This window comes from Acipenser ruthenus, chromosome 8 (assembly GCF_902713425.1).
Source record: "Acipenser ruthenus chromosome 8, fAciRut3.2 maternal haplotype, whole genome shotgun sequence".
Classification (NCBI taxonomy): domain Eukaryota; kingdom Metazoa; phylum Chordata; class Actinopteri; order Acipenseriformes; family Acipenseridae; genus Acipenser; species Acipenser ruthenus.
In genome coordinates this window covers 11,768,463-11,791,101 of record NC_081196.1, presented here as the reverse complement: position 1 = coordinate 11,791,101, position 22,639 = coordinate 11,768,463, and the positions used below count along the sequence as shown (strand labels likewise).

General features: G+C 35.9%; 1 protein-coding gene across 1 annotated transcript in view; it reads left to right on the top strand.

The window, feature by feature from the left end:
- LOC117972790 (transmembrane protein 135-like) overlaps nt 1-22,639 on the top strand; it is a 104,435-nt gene that overhangs the window by 47,063 nt on the left and 34,733 nt on the right. Inside the window, exon 6 of the mRNA XM_059028503.1 lies at nt 17,919-17,965. Coding sequence (XP_058884486.1) covers nt 17,919-17,965 — 47 coding nt within the window. The remainder of the gene's footprint in view (nt 1-17,918; nt 17,966-22,639) is intronic.

Below are 22,639 nucleotides of genomic sequence, written 5' to 3'. Positions count from 1 at the left end.
CAGTGGACTGCTTCCTATGTACTTAATGCAAAAAATCTAATTTATGGCCCGGTGGTTATTGACAAAAGCGGGTACTGTTTGTTTTTGTTTGCTTGACAACGGCATTGTTATTCAGCGTTTATGGTTGTTAAGTATTTTACCCTGGTTCTTGGCTCAGTCCAGCTGTAGCTGTCATAGCATAACTGCTCTGTAAATCAGTGATCCTGCTATAATGGTTTTCCATCCTCCCAGCACAAACCAATATACAAAGACTGCAAAGGACAGTTTTCCTTGAGAAAGTTGTATTGTAAGGAAATCATATTCCCAAGGTAGTTTTAGAGGAAGTTTCCAGACAGAAAACATAAATCAGACATTCTTATATAAAATGAGCTAGATGTGAAACTTTGGGGAGTTTAACAATACATGGGTAGGGGCAGGGGTAGAAAATTTTACATGCCCAATGCAAAAATGTACACTCCCAAAGTGTGAAACAAAAAAATTAAGCTTTTACCCTACCTTTAAGTGAGCAGGTTTCAGCCTCTGGGGATTCCTCAGTGACAGATGACTTAACTGCATGTCCAGCTGTGTGCCTAGTGCCAAGAGTCTCAAACATCCAATGTTCCACAGGAGCATCTGGCTGAAAATCAGCAGGATTAGGTCCATCTATGCTGATTCTCATGAGGTTATTCAAGGTGTCAGTTGAAAGGCGAGAGCACAGTGGGGTTTTCAATCTGTTAATTGCACTAAACCCTCTTTCACATGCAGACGTACTTGGAGATAGAGCCAGCATAATTTCAACTAAGAGAAGAACATTTTTAATGTTCTCTGGCTTGGTTTTGAGCAGGTATTTATATACAGCAAGCATACTGCAGGTGTTTTGCTTCATTTTATTTACAGTTAGTTTTAGAGCAATCCACTCATTTTGGGCACAGTCTTTTTCTTCATTACTTAAAATTGGCTAAAAGTGTCTAATTAAGTCTGAAATTTTATTATTTCCAAATGTTGCAAGAGGTTCTTCATTCATTATAGGCCACAGAGCAAAGTAAAAGACACTGAAGTTTGACCGTGGTTTCTGTAGTAAAACTTTTCCAGTGCAGCTAATGATTTCACTCAGAAGGACTTCCAGTTCTTTCTTGATAATTTTGAATTTCCAGACAGCCTTAAATTCATATTTCTCAGCATATCCACTAGAAAATGCCTGCAGATAAAGACCAGGTTGGTGTCGGAGTCCTTCTAGTAGTACGCAAGCCTCTTCCAACTTACGACAGACCTCTGTTATGCAGCAGTCATCAGATTGAAACTTCTTCAACACTGCCGTCAGTATTTCCAAAATGTCAAGCCAGTAATGCAAAGTTTTCATAAAACGCACACTTCTGATCTCATTTAAATAGCCCTTGTCTTTGGGTGATTTGTCATGCCTCTTGTCTGTTGCAATGTGTTCAAGGTGCACATCAATCTGTACAATGTTTTTTTAGCACGGCCAGTATTGTTCAATGTGCCCATTTGCGTCAAATACATTTCTAAAAACTGACTTATCTCCTTCAATTGCGACGAAGTTTGGGAGAATACTGATATAGTTTTAAAATGCCTTTGACTGTATCTTCGTACGCTCCTTTCAAGTAGCTAGATTTAACAGCATCTGCAATAGCCAATTCAAGATTATGTGCTATGCAGTGAATGCGTATGAGATAAGGAATGTCTTCTGCCTTTCGTGTTGCAACACCAGTTTTTTCCCATGTTTACAGCAGCACCATCCATATTCAATCCCACTATTTTCTCAAACCGTTGTTCTTCATTTAATTTAATTTCTTCTAGAGCTTTGATAATGGCCTCATGCACACCTTTTGTGTCGATGCTTTCTACATCGATTAACCCCGCTAGTTTTGTCACTGGTTTAGCATCATGTATGCAGCGAACATAAACAATGTCTTCCTTTACCATTTTACAATCGTTGATCCCATCTGCCATTATACATATAAACCTTGCTTCTTCCAATTGTGTTAATACATTTTTCTTTAAGTGGTGAACAAACTCCTTGGTGCTTTTGACGTTTAAATAGTTTTGTCCGCAAACAACTCAGTTTTTCACTTGCAGTGCACATGGTTTTTGAATTTTGTAAATGACATTTCATCCTTTGCGATGAAATATGTAGTGTTAAGCTTTCATTTTCTGCATTTGTTCTTCAGTCATCGAATCATACATTTTTGAAAGGGTGTAACTTTTGGATTCTCTCCTGCTATTTTTGCTCTCGTGCACAAACTGTGCTTTTTTTGTTTTGTTATGGACTCTCACAGAAGTAACTCGAACTGCAGCAATTTGTACACCTGATACCAAGTATGAGCTACTTTGATCAGCAATATTCGGAAACTGTATTTAGCAGTCTTACTTATATCTGGAGGTTACTGTTGTTTTCTGACTGGTAATACGTTTAGACTTTTGCATAGCTGGAGAACCACCTAATTAGTTGCTCTGTATTAGAACTGCACATGATGTGTATGTTTCTGACGTGCTTAGGTTGTTGAGTAACTCCATTCTGTATTATGATTGTCTTTAAAAGTAGTAGTTGGTGGAAGAGCCTGTGGTAGATCTTTCTTATGAAATGGATGGAATCTGTATAGTAATGTGTACCTCTAACTTTAGTGAGGGTAACAAATGTGATATCCACCTGAACATTTAGTTAACTGCGTAGTGTAATGAAATAGATACAGCACTTATCTGTGGTGATGTAGAAGATAGCATAGAGCTGTGCCATCTCATTCTCTCCCAGGCAGCTTCACTATCCAGTCCTTTGTGATAGGCTTGGATTAGCCATTGTTATGCCTATCAGCATCTTCACTGTTTTACCCGGGGAATGAATTGAAAGGCCTCTTATCTGGTAATCAGACATTATATTATGGAGTCCTACAACTCCATAATAATGAAAAGGAGGGTGAATTGTTCTTCACATGTCAAGACTTATTTTAATTATTGATTTAATGAAGCCTTGTTTGGAGGAGATAACATTGTGGTTGTTTGTTAAACAAAGACTGACAAACAACTTTGCTTTCTGAAGGAGGTGCAGGTGATTAGCAAAACACATTCCGCTATTATATATTTTTTTCAGGATTTATAGGACTGAATTAAAAATCAAATAGAACAGCTGTAGATATAGCAGTTCCACAGTGCTGTTGTATTTCTTGGCTTTAGCTGGGCTGCATATTCTTAATATAGGACCCTATTACGTAAACATTGAATAATAAACTGAAGTAAACTTGTAGGAAACTTAAAAAAAAAAAAAAAACCTTAAGGACATCATATTTGTAAAATAGTGTATTTTTCAATTGTCCATTGCAACCACAATTATAAGCCGTTATTTATAATAAGTGTTTAGGTTTTGTCAACATACATTTTTATTCTTCTCCAATCTTGTAAATGTGAAACATTTTCAACATGCAGTACGGCTCCCGGTAAGCAAGGAGCCGTGCAGAAAAGTAGTGAACTGTGTTGGCTTCTTTACTTCTACATGTCTTGATATTCATGCTTGATTTAATGCCTCATTGTCCGGACTGTACAAAGTACAGGCATTTTAATCAAAGCCCCTGGGGCAGGACATCTTGCCTTCATTTATACAAATTGTTAGGTTGAAGTTGTGCTCTAATCAGCCGTGTCTGTCTGAAATAGAAGTCCCCATATGGAAAGGGTTAACCCTAACCTCCTTGCTTTTTTCTGTTTAAATTGGGCATTTTCTTATGGACTGAATCAGTTGGAAAGCAAATGGGAGGATCACATTATTATTATTATTATTATTATTATTATTATTATTATTATTATTACAATAGCAATAGCGTCAATAGCAATACAAGTATGCTTCGTAATATATACAGTATATACAGTATACAGCTATGGCCAAAAGTTTTGCATCACCTAAAATTCTAGGATTGAGACATAATTAAAAAACTATATGAACATAATTTAGATCTTTTATTTAACATCATGTAATCAAAGAAACTACAGAATGATATTGCAAAAGTCTACCGGAAGCCACAATAGCAGCACAGCATTTCATGTTAGATTTTGAGATGTCCCATTTTTCAATTTTTACTACAAAGCAGTATTTAATTCAATATGTTAATGTAACATTATTCAGCAGGTTTTATTCGACTTTATGAAGCAAAATTAGTGAATTCTACAGGGTGATGCAAAGCTTTTGGCCATAGCTGTGAAAATATAATTATTATATATAAATAGTATAATGTATGGGTCAGAATATATTACCACACAATAATATGCTTAGCTGGGTGGGACTGGAATGCCTTCTGGCCTTGATTTGAACTAAGCCATTAGGGTTGCAGGCTGCAGTCGTCCATTTCAAAAGCAATATGAATGAAGGCCCTGTCCTGTTCCTGTTTGTGAACTTTAATCTTGCAGAATTACAGTAGCTTTATTTTCTACTCTTGAGTCTGTAGTCCAGACTACAGTAGATACTGTATCCTACAGCTATGCAGCATCTTATTTTAGCCTTGGCCTTTGACATTTCATGCGCAGTGTCCCGTCTATACATTGTCAGACAGGCACTAAAATGTGACTTGCCTGATTACAAGGGAGCATGAGAAAATGGAGCTACACACGACTTGAACTTATTATTATTATTATTATTATTATTATTATTATTATTATTATTATTATTATTATTATTATTATTTGCAACATAAGGGTGGTCTTAAAATGCAAAACACTGGACCTGTAGCTTTTTTCCATCATTATAATTTTTGTTTCCAGTCATTTCACCATCAGACACTGCCAGGGGTATTTATTCCAGAGAGGGTCATTTATTAAGGAAATGGAGTTGTGATACTGGCCCTGGATGTTTTTTTCCTTGTTTTAAACTTACAAAGGATGTCATTCTTGCTTGAGGTCCAGAAAGTCCTATTTAGGCAGCTTGAAGAGAGATTTCCTGTTTCAAACTTGTGGAGACCTTCTTTAAAAAGTAATTTAGACTAACTGTATATCACATGAAGCTAAAAAACAGGTTATTTGAATCAAATGGTGTTTTATGATGGGCATAAGTAAAAGGATCAAATGCGTCAAACAAAAATGCACCCATGTTTCTCATATAATTTTTTTTGAGGTTTGCCTGGATTCTGGATTTATCGGGATGTCCTATATCCTGGGTCTTGGTGATGTTACCATCAAGTATCCAACCAGTAAATTCAATTCAAACTGCCTCTCAACCACAGCGAATCCAGTAAATGACATTTATACATAACAATGTGTTTATATAAAGTTTATATTATTTTAAAGAGATCTGATTTTCTTTCTGTGCTGACAAACTCAAACTGATTCTGCCAGCATAGGTCTCTTCAGCAGCTTCAAATTGATACGCAACATGGTGCATTAAAAAGGTAGGATACTTTGGAAGTCATACTAACATTTTACTGGTGTTAAACTATGTTTAAAAAATGGATTATAAAAATGCATCATCTTCTAAGCCAATATTACAATATCCATTTACTTAAAGATGTCTTCTAAATATATTATTATTTATTTCTTAGCAGACACCCTTATCCAGGGTGACTTACAGTCGTAAACAAAAAATACATTTCAAGAATCACAGTACAAGTATTAATACAATTAAGAGCAAGATAAAATACAATGACTTCACTTCTAGTAAGTACAAGTATATTACAAAATACGAATCAATATCAGAGCAGATAAGTGTCAGTGATAGTTACATCAGGATACTATTAAATGCAAAATACTACAGTTTGAATAACACTTGTGGCAGATTATAAAGTAGAGGATTAACTGCAGTAAAATAGGGAGCAGATAAGTGCAAGTAAAGTGCATTAAGGAAGAGTGATAAAGTCTCCAGAGGGAAAAGAGGAGTTCTACAGGTGCTGTCTGAAGAGGTGAGTCTTGAGGACTTATTGCATTATTGCAGACAGGATTTTGGTGGATCGAACACTGTTTTTGCTGTGTTCCCCAACGATGGTGCATTAATTAAAACGTTTTTGAGTATTATTATTATTTATTTCTTAGCAGACGCCCTTATCCAGGGCAACTTACAATTGTTACAATATATCACATTATTTTTTACATACAATTACCCATTTATACAGTTGGGTTTTTACTGGAGCAATCTAGGTAAAGTACCTTGCTCAATGGTACAGCAGCAGTGTCCCCCACCTGGGATTGAACCCACGACCCTCCGGTCATGAATCCAGAGCCCTAACCACTACTCCACACTGCTGCCCTATATGGTTCTCGAGATGGGTTATGTAGTGTAGACAGGGCCTTAGACACTTAACTGGCTAGAAATGTCTTTGCCTGTTGGGAAGTGTTAAATCTACAACACAATATTATGACACTTGTGTATTGACAACATACTGTATGACATTTATAACTGTTAACATCTGTTCTTTTATAGTAATGAATATGTATTATGTGTATTGGAGGAATTAAACCAGTATTCATTTGTGTTTTATTCAATTCTCCTGTGATGAGGATGGAGGCACTCGCTTTAACCTTTTTAACTTTGAAAATGGTGCAACAGAGAAGTAGTACATTAATCACTTTTATTACGGAAATACCAGCAGTTACTGTACAAATCGTTTCATTTTATTTGTTTAACTAACATTGAATGTTCATTATACTGTCACAGCTAGCAATGTTTACTAGACCTGGAAATGAACTGCAGATTACAGTGTTTTCTATACAGGTCTGTATTGTGTTCTTTTTATGAATAGATGGGGGTGGGCAGTTTACAGGACCTGGGTTACACACCCATAGGTTATTCAATGAATATATGGTAAAGAAAGGACTGCTACAAAGAAAGGGGCTCACACAGCTTTACAGTATCTTAATAGGGCTTTTTTCTTGTTACTTGAAACTTGAGACAGTAATTAGGAAATGGGCTCAAAAGGGCTGAACAAGCAATATGGATATTTTACACATGAGATTAAGTTCTACGGAAGATGGTTTTCTTAAATATATCCATCTGTCACCTTGGATGTCAAAATAACCCTTTTCTCTGTAGTGAGTGAATGGAGGGTGTTTCCTGTGTGTATAATCCTGGCTACAGGGGTCCACTTTTGTGTCTGCATAAAGACTATAACGAAAGGGATGTGAAAGCAACAAAGGAATCTTGACTGTGTTATCGATTTACTGTTTTTTTTTTGTTTGTTTTTTTGGCCTATCCCATTCTTAACAAATCCCTGAGAGAAATATTCACCTATTTAAGAAATTCATGTCTCATTTTTATTTCTGAAAAAAAGGGAGACCTATATAATCTCAAATATAGTGATTTTGTCAATTTTTAAAAAATTTTATTTTTTGATACATTATCACTGTTTTTGTATCCAAGTTGAATATCTCCTCTCTGTTGACTCACCCACTTACTGATCAGGAGTTCTGAAGGTCAACAGGCAACTCCGTCTCCGTTGTCAAACTACTGTCTTCTATTTATCAGCCAAACCTAATCAGCCAAGCTATTGAACCCTGAAGGCGAGCACCCAGCCTTGGAAGATTCTGGCAGGACTCCCCATGCTGGAACTAGCCCCAACCAACTGTCCTGATTTATCTGCTACATTTGTTAATCATGTTTTATGCTAAAACAGATTTAATTTATACATTTTACTCACAATTGCTAACACAGTAAAGTAGCATTCAATGATTGAAGTTGAAGTAAACTTTCCACTTCCAGCTGTTCTAACTTCTGCTGACAAAGCAATCATGTCTGTTAAGTCTAGCCTTGTAATGGCTGTTATATGATGAAGAGAAACTGCCTAATGCTTAAGGTTGACTGGTCAAGGATGGGCGCCATTATATGCCTGTGATTTTTTTTTGGCTTGAATGTAAAGCATACACTAATGTTAGCTGAAACAATGATGAATTCCTTCCAGCTGTCCAGTTGTTGGCCTTTTTAGAGAGAGGGGGCTTCTATTACCATGTCTTACTTAATGACTTGATTACTCCTCATCAGACAGTGTTAGATATAAAGCAGTGTAAAGTGGTAACATTGTAAACACAAAACAAGTAATACTGTATGCCATTAACAGTGCTTAAAAATAGCTTGTTTTTTTTTCCATGATGAAAATACACTATAGTTCATTGTTATAGGATTTGTACAGTAACCTGGTACATAGCTCTTAATGTCTGATTGGGAACTTTACACAGCAAACAAATGGTTTGATGTGTTTAGGGGTTTCATTTTATCTCTAAGCTGTACAGAGCTCAAAGTGAAACAAGCAGGGCTAAAACTTTGAGCGAAACTAGCATGTGCTGTGTTAAATAATGAAGGTAGCTCAACAAATAGTTGGATGTACAGCATGTAAAAATAATAATTTTACAATCATCAGCAAAGACCATTGTAAAGGAAAGTGGGTTCATCCCATGTGACCATTTCAGTTTTTACTATAGGGCTGAGTGACGGAGTAAACAGTGCATTTTTTGAGCATTTAATCCCCAACAAATTGTGCCCAGCTGGATCTAATCGCACACTTGAATTACAAGATCGTATCAGCCTGTTTCTCTGCACATCTGACTTCAATTAAACTGGCAGCTCATTTGGTGTCTAATGAGCAGGCAGGGTTTTATTTAACCCTTTTTTAATAATAATGTTCTCATGAAACCTTTTTGGAAGGTAGGGGTGCATTTTCTATATTTTGTAAGATCTTGATCAGAGATAAGTAAAGGTAGTGGCTGGATTGGTCACTGAACTACATTCATCTTTCAGTGAAGACATGCATTTGGAAGTAGATTATTTTTATTTAATCTCCCTTAAAGTCCAATCTGTCTAAAATAAAGCAGCAACAGTAACATGCTATCAGGAATTGATGATGAACTTTTTTTTTGGGGGGGGGGGGGGGGCCACAATGTGTGCCACTACATCAAAATGGACTGTTACCGATAATGCACACTAGTCCCTTTTAAACCACTGTAAATAATCCATGTACCAGCATTAAGCATTAGAAAACTTGTGTGGGAAATAGATTCAGATCTCCAAAAATGACCCTTTCTCGTAGTTGCTGTTCTGCAAGACCCAGAGGTCCAGCCTTGTTTATCCCCTTCCCTGAACTAATTTAGATAGCTGATTTCTGGATCATTTAATAGTCATCTCTTAAGTTGACATTCAAACAGGTAATGGGGACTTCTAGTCACAAGAAGATTTTACTGACATGCATAGAGTAGCTTTGGATTTCGAGTACTGGCATAACAAATGTATTGTCCAGAAAAAAAAGAGAGACTGATATTTGCAACTTGTTTTCATTAATATGTTTTTCATTAGCAACATAAATTAGTAGTGTTTTATTAGGAACACATTATTAACAAATCTGTGCTTGGGTGATCCAAGCTTATTTACTTTGCTTACCTGCAGTGTTTAGTTGCTGAGCAGGGGAGTGATTGCCTGGTATTCCGGAGGGGTTGATGGTTGGCTTCAGGCAGGGAAGTAATGAGGGTGAAGGTAACCTTTATGTATGCCTGCTGTGGCAGTCCCTTGGTTTGTTGACAGAGGCAGGCGGGTCAGGGGTATTTGAGAGGACACCAGATAGATGCTCGCCGAGAAGAAGCTATGTTTAGCATAGAAACAGTAACAACTGTGGCAACAGCCCCAGCATAAGTTAGCCCAGTGTCTGGAGCCTAATTGTGGATTCAGGTTGCAGTGCAGCATGGCCAAGTGTATGTAATTCCAATTCACTTTGGCTTCAGTTATCCTTAATTTAAGGGGATTTTGGCCAGTACTTATTGATGTCTATATCCTTGGTATTGCTGACATAAGAAAAAGCTAAAATAAACATTTTTTTTTTTTAAAGACCACTGAATATTATATTGTAACAGAATTATAACTGATGTTCATTTATGAAAAGCTCCCAATAATACTGTAATATATCACTCACCTTTTAGTGTAAAGTATTAATATTTTTTTTTTTTCTTACTCTGGTTCTTCATTGAAACAACATGAAACATGTTAATGGTCAGGTTTCACCACTTACATGTGATACATTGCAATAGGAAAGTGAATGAATTGGATGGAAAAGATTTCAAATTGAGCCCTTGCATATTCTTTTAATGTGATTATTCAATTATATATTTCACTTTCACGCAGAAACTAAAACAGTTAATAACTTCTGTGTTACAATTTATAAATGTATTCAAAATGAATACCACAATTGCATCAGCTAACACAAGCTAATTAAGGACATTTCAGAGCAAACCTGTCTTGTGAAAAGCTGTGATTTTGGAAGTCAATTGTTCCATTCCAAAATAACAAGAGATTTTCATTTCCCTTTATTTTTTTATTTTAGTGCTTTATCTTTGGCAGCTGAGCAGTTCCAATGGCGAGCTTGCCTAAAGTCATCGAAGTGCGTGTCTGGAACGGTTATTTTAACAGTGCCCATGAGATGGGAATGTGGGCCTGTGTGGAGTTTACAGGGAGGCCTTTCGAGTGCTCACAGGAAACCAGCCTTAAATGTAATTGTGAACAAAACGGCTGGGTTACTCAGAGCTTCCTGTCTGCTGATGAATGACAAAAATGTTTAACTGAAGAAAAAAAATCACTGGAAACTGCTGCCCCCCCCCCCCCCAAGAGCTAAGTTCCTCAAGCACAGTTTAGACTGACCTGCTTGCTTTAATAAGAGCAGCCCTAATTAGCCATGGGTCTAATTTGTAAAACATGCTTAACCTTATACCCCTTAACCTTCATCCATTTTTTACTTAGTTGTCTGTCCAGAACCATATACCCAAATAAAGTATTCACCGCACTAGACTGCGTGAAATCCTTTTCAATACATTGGTAAGATGATCAAACCAAGTAGTCATATCTAATAACACGATTTAAATCATACTTGTACTACTGACATTGCACTGTGACATTGTGTCTGTTGCCTAGTTATATGCTTTGATTCTAAATCTGTGTTGCTGGAGAATAAACAATAGTTCTTTTATAATTCATATATAATGCACAAATGCATATTTAAAAACTCATCTGAAACCATGTGTTTAGAAGTAGTTTACTGCCTGGAATCTTGTGTTCTATCAGTTTCACGAGGACTGTCTTTTTATAACTTCAGTACAAGGTCAGTGGTGTCTCTAGAAGTTTCTTAGCTTTCCTCCTCATTCGTGGCATAACACTTATACAACACCAGACTCCAGACAGTAACCTCTATATGTCTGCCCTCAAAGCCTCCTGCATTTGCTGTACCAATTGGTACATTGAATAACTAAGGACACGATTGGAACCTTGACTGGAAGGGCCAAGGTTTTGTACAAGTGACAGGCAGACTGTTATAAATAATACTGTTATTTATCTAAACAGAAATATTGTGGCGGGAGGGGGGGTGTGGGGTAGGAAGTTTGCAGACAGATAATTAGAGTCTGTCTTGTTTAAATCTGGGTTGGGTGGCGTGTGTGTGGAGTCTCTTATACTTCAGTATTCATTAGTAAAACCTTATCGCTTGTGTTAATACCACACAGATCTGTAAGGTGGAAACAAAACATAAATGGACACTTCAAGGAATAAAGAAAAGCTCATGATCTGTTTGAAGTTGTATTAGTAGATTTTGCACACGCACAAAAAAAGAGAGAGACATAGGTCCATTTCCAATTAATTTTGTTTTGGTATTCATTTCAATATTAAATCCCTTATCTTGTTTAACTGGATTAGCGCACTGTCCTTTATTAAATTCAGAATGGCCAAAGCTTTTCAAATGTAAATGAATATAATTTACAACCCTAGCCCCCTTTAGTAAGCCATGATCAAAGCCTTTATAAAACGAATGCCCTTCAGTGCGAGTATTATTTGTGCTGGAGTACAGGTGTGCAGAGTACACTTGTTCTTGTTTTTCATGGACCTTACTCTTAAATAGGGCTTCACAATAACATTTTTAAAAAGTGTCATGCATTCTCATTAATCAAGTAATAAAGGCTGACTGGCAAACAAAACACTGCCTCCATTCATATCCGATTGATAAGAGGTTTCCTCAATAAATTGGCATGATATGTACTTTTTAATTTTAATGACTGGTTTTTTGTAACTTGTCCTGCCACTGCTTTATCTGTCACTTTTGAATTTAAATTCTGATCTCTCTGCACCTGAATGTAAACCCTTTAGCCCTTCTGTTGTGATGTTGGGATCCTGTCAGTTTCTGACTATAACATGTTAATTTTTGTGAACCTCCATTACCCCCATGGCTAATTCTATTGAACGATGACAGATTATGTCAGCTGTACATTACAGTGGCTCCTGTCTTGGGAAATGTGAGAGGTAGCTCATATTGTTACTTGACAGGCCCTTTTGTTTCTTTCACGTTCTCAGTAAACTGATACCTCCAAGACTCTTTGCTTTACATCATCTACACAATACAATTTTTGACTTGATGAGCATTCTGTGTTATTATAGCTATTTAAAGTTTTCACTGGCAAATATGCAGGTATACAATAGGAAAAAAAGAAACTATTGCAACAAGACCTGTGCAGTATTTGGCCTGCAGTAAGCCTACTCCTATGATCCTATTCCAAAACAGGAAGCTAGTTGACCTCAGGTGTTTTGTTTGTTTTTCGTTTTAACTGAATGCTGCCGTGCTAAAACTGCAATTCCTGAAGTTTACCAGTAATTTTTTGCTGTGACCATTTAGGAGCAACTGGTTCTCTGTTACAACCACCAAAGAACTACATGTAATAACTAATATCATTCAGAAGATCCCATGGTTCTTTGCATGTTTGTTTTTGCAAGTACTTCTGTTTTTTTAGGTACAGTTAAGCAGCAGCAACTTTTAATATATTCCATATCTGTATAAAGAAAGGACAAAAACACGGTAAAAAGGGTAGCAGTGATAAAGGCTAGGAAATGGATTTTAAAGCCTTGGTTATTACCTCTTTAATACAGAGCTGTTCCCTGTTTAGAGGGAATTCTGTCTATTATTTTCAGATTCCAACACATCACTTCCCTGGAATAGCATGTAGATGCAGAAATGTTTTTAGGGTCCTCATTCAAAAATGGGGACCCTTATATGCTGATTCTGTCTGTCCCACTATATCCAGTGAACATGCATTTTTGCACCAAACTTCACCAGACTTTTGTCATACATTCCTAGCCTCCAATAAACATTTCAGATTGCATTTGACTGTAATGCAATAACCTTTTGATTTGGTACGAATATTTTTACCCTGTACAGGCTCTCCTTCACTTTCTGACTTTGACTAGTTAAGAGACAATTGATCTTGTGGTTCGCTTGCCCAGCTTTGTCTTCTCACAGAAGGCATGACATGATTCATTCGGATGGTCTGAGCCCAACCGTTATTTTAAACAGCAAAGAGAATGTGTGTCTGTCAGCAGATTACAGGGTATGTCCTTCACCCTGTCTGCACAAACAGAGAGGAGCAGGGTTGCCCCTAAACTAAGAACCTCAGAGAAGATTCAGAGCCCAAGTCTGTCTGATGTTGACAGTTTGCAGGTTGTAGTGCATTCTGCAGGTAGTGTTGTGCATCTCATCCAGGGTCCCAAGCTTGTGTGTGTTTATTCTAAATTAGGATTCAACCCCTCATGACTGTTCTGTCGATTGGCGGTGTGTTGATGGAAATGCCATCAATATGTCTAACTCTTTCTTGGCTTTGATAAAAAGACAAATATGGGCTGTAATAATCTGTAATTGGATATTGTACTTCTAAAAAAAACAGAGTACATGCTTTCAAAAGCTTAGTTCAAATGTTTATTATTACTATTTTTTTTTAAGACATTTTAATGCATTGGGCTCAGACTGAGCCATATTACTGTACACCATTTTTTGGTGGATGAAATTGAGCTGGGTAATTTTATAGTAAACCACCAGAAAATAAAGAGTAGACCTATTATCCTGAACAATTTCCGGAGCCGATAGTTGTGCACTCCATTAGCAAACAATAGTTCAACTCAAAACTCTCTGTGCTTTAGAGAGTGAATTGTCTTTAGAGACCCACAATTTGCATGCTTGCAACAAGCCAAATTATGGGATAGCATGTCTTATCTGAATGTGGGGACTCTGATAAGATTATATTTGTTGGGTCACATTTCAAAAGAATAATATATTTGCTGTATATTTGCTATTGTTTTGATATAAATCTTCAATTTCTAAGAATGAGTACAATTCTTATTCTAAGTAAAATATGGCATTAGGGTTGCCACTCGTTCTGGTTTTGCCTGGATTGTTCTCTTTTCGAGGCAGCTGTCCCGGGAAATCTGTAAGACTTCCCGGGACATTAAATGTCAAAGTATATGATTTATTTTTTAAAATTTTTTTTTTTTGTACAAAATAACTCTGGTGTCCCGATTTTTTGAAATTCAGAGGTGGGAACCCTAGATGACGTGAGTAAGAATGAGTACATTTCCTATTCTAAGTAAAAGATGGCATGCATTTACATTTGTAGGGTTGTTTTTTATAATTGTTTTATTATTATTTTGCTAGAAAGCAGCGAAGAGTCCAGTTGTACTTTTTCAGTAGGTGGCAGAATGGAGTTGTCTGTGTATTATGGGAAGCTTTAGACTCGTAATGAAATACTGTGAGATAGATGTGGGAAGGAGTTTGATTTATTAAAGTAACTCCAGACTAGGAATGTGGTAGAGATATTTGCAATGTGTTAAATTCTTAAATGTTGTGAAGGTCATAAATGGATTCCAGGTCTCTTGGATAGTTCCATCTGCCCAATTGTATGTCTGTTGTATGATGGAATCTATTTACAGTAGCACGACAAGTTTTTTTTTCTATCGTTTTTTTTTTTTTTTTTTTTAAATTAAAAACAGAGCCTAATTGTAAAGATGTGTCATTATTTTTACATGAGTAATTAGTTTCACTAATTTCTAAACAAATTTAAATTGGAGTAAGAGATTGCAAGGCAGTAGTTTTCTGCATGAACCTTGTCAGGCCGGCTGTGTGACTAATTGTGTTTTAAAGGCAGAAAGTAGAAAGTATAGCCTGAGCCAAAAGTTTCCAAGTGCCTGAGTGTTGTGAGAGATTACATCTGACTGCATGACTCCACTTCATTTCCAATCACTGTCACAGCGTGAAGTTATTTGGTTGTTCTGCTAAGCTGATCACTACCCTTGTCCTTTCATTTTTTTTATTTGAGGGAGGCGACAACATTGGTATTTAGACACAGCAAGTGTGGCGTCTCCTTCCTGAGAAATGATCCTTCAGATTTTGATCTTACCTTTTTTTGTATTTATTCCACAAAATTACATGTTAAAAACAAACAAACATGTTATTAGTAACTGTTTATGTGAACACTGTGCTAAGACTTTGAAAAACCTTATATGTCTTATAAAGTATAGCATAGGTAGAACATTTAACATGCTACCAAAGGGGATATTTTAATGGATTCATGCATTGTTTGTGTAAAGATATTCAAAGTAGAACATTAATCTGAATAAAAAGCACTGCAAAAATCTATAGAAACCTATACTCAATGAAGATTTTTTTTTCCCCCCTAAGCATCGTCTGCAGTAATAATTACATAAAACATTTCTGTGACGTCACCCTTTGATCTTTGGATTAATAATTCTACAAATCTTCTAACTAAAAGTGGCTGTGTGGCTTTGAAGAGAAAGGGAGTACGGGGCAGATATATTGTTGATTTGTGCTGTAAATCCTCAGAAAACCACAGTTGGAACAATTCAACAGAAAAGTGAATACCATTTTATCACTCAACAATCACTACAACAATAAGTTAATTCTAGTATTACACATTTCAAACATATTGTTTACTAAAAGTAATACAATTATACATTAAAGAAAAAAAAATGTTTTCATAATTAGAAATTAATTTCCACATAAACACCCCCCTTCTAATTTTTATTTCACATATCTTCTGGACAGGTTCAGGAACAGCAATGTCATCATCACTTAGTAAATCTCCATCAATTGCACAGATATTAGATTTAAACTCAGCTTTTGCATGTCTTTCGTTTAACCATTGTTCAAACAAGCTTACAGCTCACTTACATTTTGCCTGAGTACTTCTTGAAAACGGACTGCTGGCAATGATATTTAGGTCTTCATCTGTTTTAGGTTCTACAAAACGATCCATAAATGTACTCTCCGTTCATGGTTCATATCCCTTTTTTTTTTTGCATTTTATTTGTATAATGCCTGTGACGAGTATGCCCGCCCCTGTATTATTTGTGTATTGTTATGATTTTAATGTATTGTTAAAATCCCCATCCTTTTTAAATTTGTGCATAATGTGGCCATCTCCAAATTAATTAAGCAGTTACTAATTTGGAGATGGCCATGTATATAAAATCACATTAGCTGCTCAGAAGGGGAGAGAAGGACCAGCACGGTACTATATATATATATAATGTATATGTGTGTGTGTGTTTTCGCCATCATGCCTTTTGTTTTGTGTGTTTTAGTACAAGTCTTTTGATTTATTTAATTTCAATAAATAAAGAGCACAGTGGCGACTCTCCTCCAGAGTTCTTGTGTGTGTTCCTGTATTTCCTGGTCTGTGACGTCACCCACCCAGCCATCCTGCCACAATGCCCCTTCCATGTTCTACATCTAAAAGTCATTGCTACTATCTTCACTTACAACAGACACTTTTGTCTGTGTAAGTGGGATTTCAAACTCAAACTCCGAAGAGCTCGAAACGGTGAATTATTGTTACCGATTTCAATAGTTATCGTTGTTTATCCCTTACACAGCAAGAGACCTAGTCTTTATTTAGCTTGCCAGCGAAAAAGCTAAACTCAACTGATAAGATGTCATACATCTACAGAATGCAAACTGCTCTGGATATTTTGATTCAATCTGTTCAATACAGTCGGTTTAACAAAATAAAATGTGCTGAATTAAAATATATAACTTAAATAAGATGTAATGGAACATGTATTCATACTGTGACATAAATAAACAATGTATTAAACAGTCAAAAAACATGCATGGCTGCTTTAACAGACTCTGATTATCACTAATCTTTGACTACCTTTTAGGTAGTCCAAGATTAGTGACAATCATTCAAGATTTATGAAACCAGCAGCTGGAGTTGCATGGTGCTGTTGGCTATTTAAAGGATCCAAAACCTCTGCAGCAGGAATGTATTGTGTAACGCATCATTGATATGCAAACTGTGTGAAGTTCTTCCTTTGTAGACTTCATCAGTGTAAATATTATTTATATTTGATTATTCAGTTATTTCTCTAGTGATGTAAATCCCAGGGATTAAATACAATTCTGTTGACAAAACTAAAAAAAACAATAAAAAATAGATGGTGCTGTGGTTTATCATGAATATATGGCAGATTACATTGCTTCCGCTGTTTAAACATATTTGATGTTTGCCAGTTTTAATCATTATGTTTCCATCAAACATAATTGCTATAACATGAATCAAAATAATTGCCTAGTTGTTTCACAACCTGCATATTGGCATTGCTTTCATCCTGTCTGTCAGGGGTGCCTGGAAGGCTCTGGCACTCAAGTGTTAGTGGTATTCAACAGCTGCAATAGTTTCGGTGTAGCCAGCTTGGCATGGAGCCTGAGAGATATCTGACAAACTTTTTTTAGGGATGATATCTCTTTCTGTATAATGAATTTGTAAAGCAGTGATTCGTAAGGGAATGTGGTTTGTGTTTCCTTTAACCCATAGAACACTTATCATTTCGGATTAGTCTGGTCTACTCAGCATAATGTAATGTGTGACATTTTCATTTTCCCATTTACTATGGAGGGTGCCACAGCTGCATATCCCCAGCAATGGGATATAGTGAAAACAACTATCGAAGATATTTATGTACAGTATAGATATGTGTATCACGCTTACCTTTATATATATATATATATATATATATATATATATATATATATATATATATATATATATATATATATATAATGGGCATTTGCAATTTTTGCAGCAAGTTTACCTAAACCCATGAGACACAAATATAACGCATTTTGCCATTCAAATATCTTCTTTTTTCTTTACAGGTCCTATTGTTCTGCTTCACAGCTTCCCTCTTCATGTTTTTCTTCAGGTAAGACCAATTGCCTTCTTAAATCTACAAAAGCACCACAGTATACAAAGTACATATTTCACGGAATAAGTCTCCTGATAGGTCAAGCATACATACTCCCTACATTTCTTCTTACTGAAAGGATTCAGCAATTGAATGACCTGTAATTCACAGAGGCCCTTTTACAGGGAAACAGCTTTCAAGTTCAGCAGAGTTGTTCATAAAGATTGTTTTGATCTTTAGTTTATTTTAATGAAGGGAGCCGGTGATAATAATTCATCCAGCTTTTCAAGTATACTGTAGCACGGTTGTAATCACTTTAAATCGGATTCATACTTCTACAGTACAATGCAGCTGTATGCAAGTCACATGCTCATATTGCTCAGAAATTTGGGGGTGCCATTGTAAGCTCGTACAAGTAATTTTTGACGAGCCATACACATACTGTATGTCAACATTTTCCACATGTCCGTATTGCAAAACGGAAGCAGGTGATTTGCTAGAGCTGCTGACTGGACCAGTAAAACTGCCCACACTGGTATAACCTGTCAAAGACACACAGGAATGCTGTGAGATTTTGCATTGGAAAATAAACTTTTTACTCATACATCAAGAAAAAAGCATTGTCTGGCTTTTAAATGCATAGAGACACCGAGACAAATGTCTTTTAAAATTGTTAACCAGAAAGGCTATATAGAGAATGCATTTACAAAATTAGATATACATGTACTTATTCCTATGGGTTGCATATAATTAATTAAGAACACATAATACTTATTATAATGATAAAAATAATGTGCATTATATTATGAATATGTAAATTTGTATTCCCATGATATTTAAGCTAGTTGTAATGTTTTACAAAAAACTATGTCATTTATTAGTGTTTATTATAAACGATGACATGTGTGAAATGCTTTAACTGCATTTTTTCATACCAACATGGTAAGATAAGTAGTAAAGTGAACCTACCCTAACCATCAGCCAAGTAATCAATCTGTAATGCTTGTGCATCTCAGGCCATGTATGGCTACATGTCAGCATACGATAGAAGTATGATCCAGCATTTATGTGGTTCAATAACACCATATGCATATCCTGAAAAACTTGCAAGTGGTAGGGAGAGGAGGGCGTTCCCACGCTCTTGCCTTGTTAACGTATTCAGTTGAGAGTAAATAATACATAGAAATTGAGTGTGTGCTTTCAGAATTCCGCTATGTTTTTCTGTGCTGCAGGTATATTTTGGCCTCGGCTCACTGATACAAAGTTTTTTTGTGCGTTTTGTGGTGCTGCTGCCCTATCCTGAGAAATACAGGTCCTGGAGTGGAACCTCTTAACCCTGTCTGTTGCACCTTTTAGGTCACTGATTGAGTTTTGAGTATGTTTGTAGGAATAGGTTTGGGTTGAGCCTTTGCAGATTGAATGGCATCCTGGGTCAGCCCATTTTGTTCTTGACAGAACAAAGCTCTCTGGTACAGCATTGTGCAGAACAAGACGGGATCCTTTTGAGATACATGTCATGGTTCATTGGTGAATGCAGAGGGCATAGAGTTGGGGGGAGGGGAGGGGAGGGGAGGGGAGGGGAGGGGGAGGGGGAGGGGGGGGGGGGTTTAACTGAGGAAGACAAGATGGGCTGGGTGCATGAATTAGCTCTCCAATTATTTGTGGTGCAAGCAGTTAGGCTGGTACCGTAGCTGAAGGGATTGGCTTACACTTCCTCTGTAAATGGCGGAGCTGGAGTATGTGTTGTAGAAATCAAGCATTTATAATGAAAAAAAAAAGCACTGGTCTTAGAAATGCTTGGACAAAGCAATATAGGCCCCAACGTGTCCCAGCTGATACTGCAGACATTAGCTGATTGGTTATTACTGATTCTAGTACAAGTATCCTCTTCTTTTGGATTTATTTTTGGATAATTTTGATGTCAGCTTTAGAACGTTTGAGTCTTAGCAACATTTTGATTAAGTAAATACTGTATTATATTTTTTAAACAAAAAAAAAAAATGAAATTAACCCAAGTATAACTGTGACACAAACATGGATTTAAAAACATATTACGAGTATGTAGAATGTGGAATAAAAATATTGGCAAATTAATATTTAACCATATTCAGTAGTGTTAAAACAAATTAAAAAAACTATCAGTGATGTATGCATGTTTTGGTAAGTAAATCAATTATTATTATTATTATTATTATTATTAGTATTATTATTATTATTATTATTATTATTATGTTTTAGGTGGTAATTTACGCCTTGTGTGTTTCACAGATAATGAAGGTTAGGTGGTACAGTATTAACAAGATGCAATGCGTGATGCTGCAGCTGCCACTGAATAAAAAAAAAAAAAAATGTTTTCATAAACTCGTGTCTAGTTTATATAGATTACATTCCAAAGTACTGTAATCTGTTTGGAATAAATATTTTAGTAACACTCCTGTAATATGTTAAACTTGCTTTAGGCTTGTTGCAAATTATTATTTATTTTTTTCTTCTCCTGACGCTACCAAGGCGTAATTACCTCTGGCATTCAATTGTTGTGCACAAGCTTTTACTTAACTGCAATGATATTAAAATAATCACGTCGGGGGGAGAGGAATGGAGCGAAAATGTATGTGGCCAGTACAAACATAGATATTTATTCGAACGATTCAATTTTGTGTTCCGAATTTATCGATTGCTATTTGGAGGCTTAACTGACAGCCCTACTATGTGGCCATGTCTTGGCGTACTGAGAGAGGCAATAGGGATGGCTTTGTAACAGTTGCATCATTTTTTGCTAAATGTAAGACACTGCCATAATATTCATCGACACCCCTGCATGAATCATCTGCTAGTTCTGGCAGACAGCCTGTAAAGATACTCCCTGCTGCTTTATTCAGCTATAAACTTCTGTTTCTGAGGGTTAACATGGTTTATTAAAAGACCAACCTTGAAAATGTGACTCTTGACAACTCAACAGTGCAGTCTAGTTCTGTTTTTTATGCCTTTTTTTCTCCTGAAACTGTACTGTTTTCAAGAAAATACATATAGTTGTTGTCAAAAGTTTACATACCCCAGTGGAAATTTATAATTTCTAGAAATTTCTTGAAAACAGATAGGAAAAATCTTTTCTAGCAAAGGTTTTGCTTTTGTTATTGAGGAAAAAAAATTACAAGAAATAGATTTCTACAATTATTAATTTCAGCATTTTTTTTTGCAAAACGCCAAAAATGCTAATTCAAAAGTATTCATACCCTGACAAGGAAAATTAAATGAATAGGTAGTTGAGGCACTTTTTAGCAATAATAACCTCTTTTAAATGCTTAGAATATTTGTCAATGAGCTTTTGGCATGATTCTTTAGTGATGTTTGACCATTCATCATCGCAAAATTGTTCCAGTTCATTCAAATTCTGAGGACTTCTCTTATGCACAGCCGCCTTCAACTCATACCAAAGATTCTCAATCAGATTTGGATTGGGACTTTGACTAGGCCATTCCAGAACCTTGATTTTATTCTTTAACCAATTCATTACCAATATTGACCTAATCCATTTATACTCTCTAAGAATGTTCACCTACAATCCAGCATTTTCTGGACTTTTCTAGAATTAGGTTCTGCATTATCATATTGAAATGTCTAGCACCTTGTAGACAATACTATCATAGCAAATATCAAAGAGTATGAATACTTTTGAATTGACATTTTTGGAGTTTTGCAAAAAAAAAAAAAAAAAAGCCAAAATAAATAATTGTAGAGATTAGTTTCTTGTAACTTTTTTTCCTCATCCACAAAAGCAAAACTTTTGCTACAAAAGATTTTTCCTAAAATGCTTTGCTTTCAAGAAATGTCCATTGGGGTATGTAAACTTTTGACTACAACTGTATGTGGTTACAGTACACTATTCATGCTATGAACATATCTTTTCATGCTATGACCGCTGCTTCAATTTTATGCCTAATTATTTTCCTTATTTCACAAATCAATTGAATAAAAACAGCTTGTTTTTATTCAACGATCCTCCTTCTGTATGGACCATACATTTTAAATGCAGATTTGCTCTTGAATAATCTACATGCATATCTTGTTTGTACCTTTCTCAGTCTAATCTGTGGCTAATCTGTTCACAGATTGTGTTGTTTTTTAAGTATCTATTTTCCACAGGTTTTGGGGGTGGGGATAATTTGACTGCAGAATGTATCCACCGATACTGAATGATGCACAGATGTTAAGCAAGTTGTTGTGTATTTTAAGCAGTTGAGTATAATAGCAACCAACTTGCACCTGAAGTTGCACCCAGCAATTGGATTTGGCGATCAGTTGTTTTTGGCCCAGGAGCCATTAGCTTCTAAGGCAAAAAGTTTGTCAAGATTGAGGTGCCTGAATTTGAGGACCTAGCTGTTGAATATTGGCTTACTTCTGGTGGTACCATGCATGTGAGGATCCATAAGAGACATCTTTCTTTGTAACTCTTTTGGTGCATGAGGTCTGACGTAGTTTGAATCTTTTCATGTATTTGTTTATTTTTTTTTAATTATTATTTTGCCATGAACACAAATTAGAAGGGCTCAATTTTGCCAAGTGTTTGGACTGAATTGCTTCTACTTTTTATCTTTAATTTCATGAAACAAAAACTGTTATTAATCACCAATTGATTGATTTTGTTCACTGTTAAATAAAAGCAAAATCCTACCAGCTGTATTCAACTTTTTT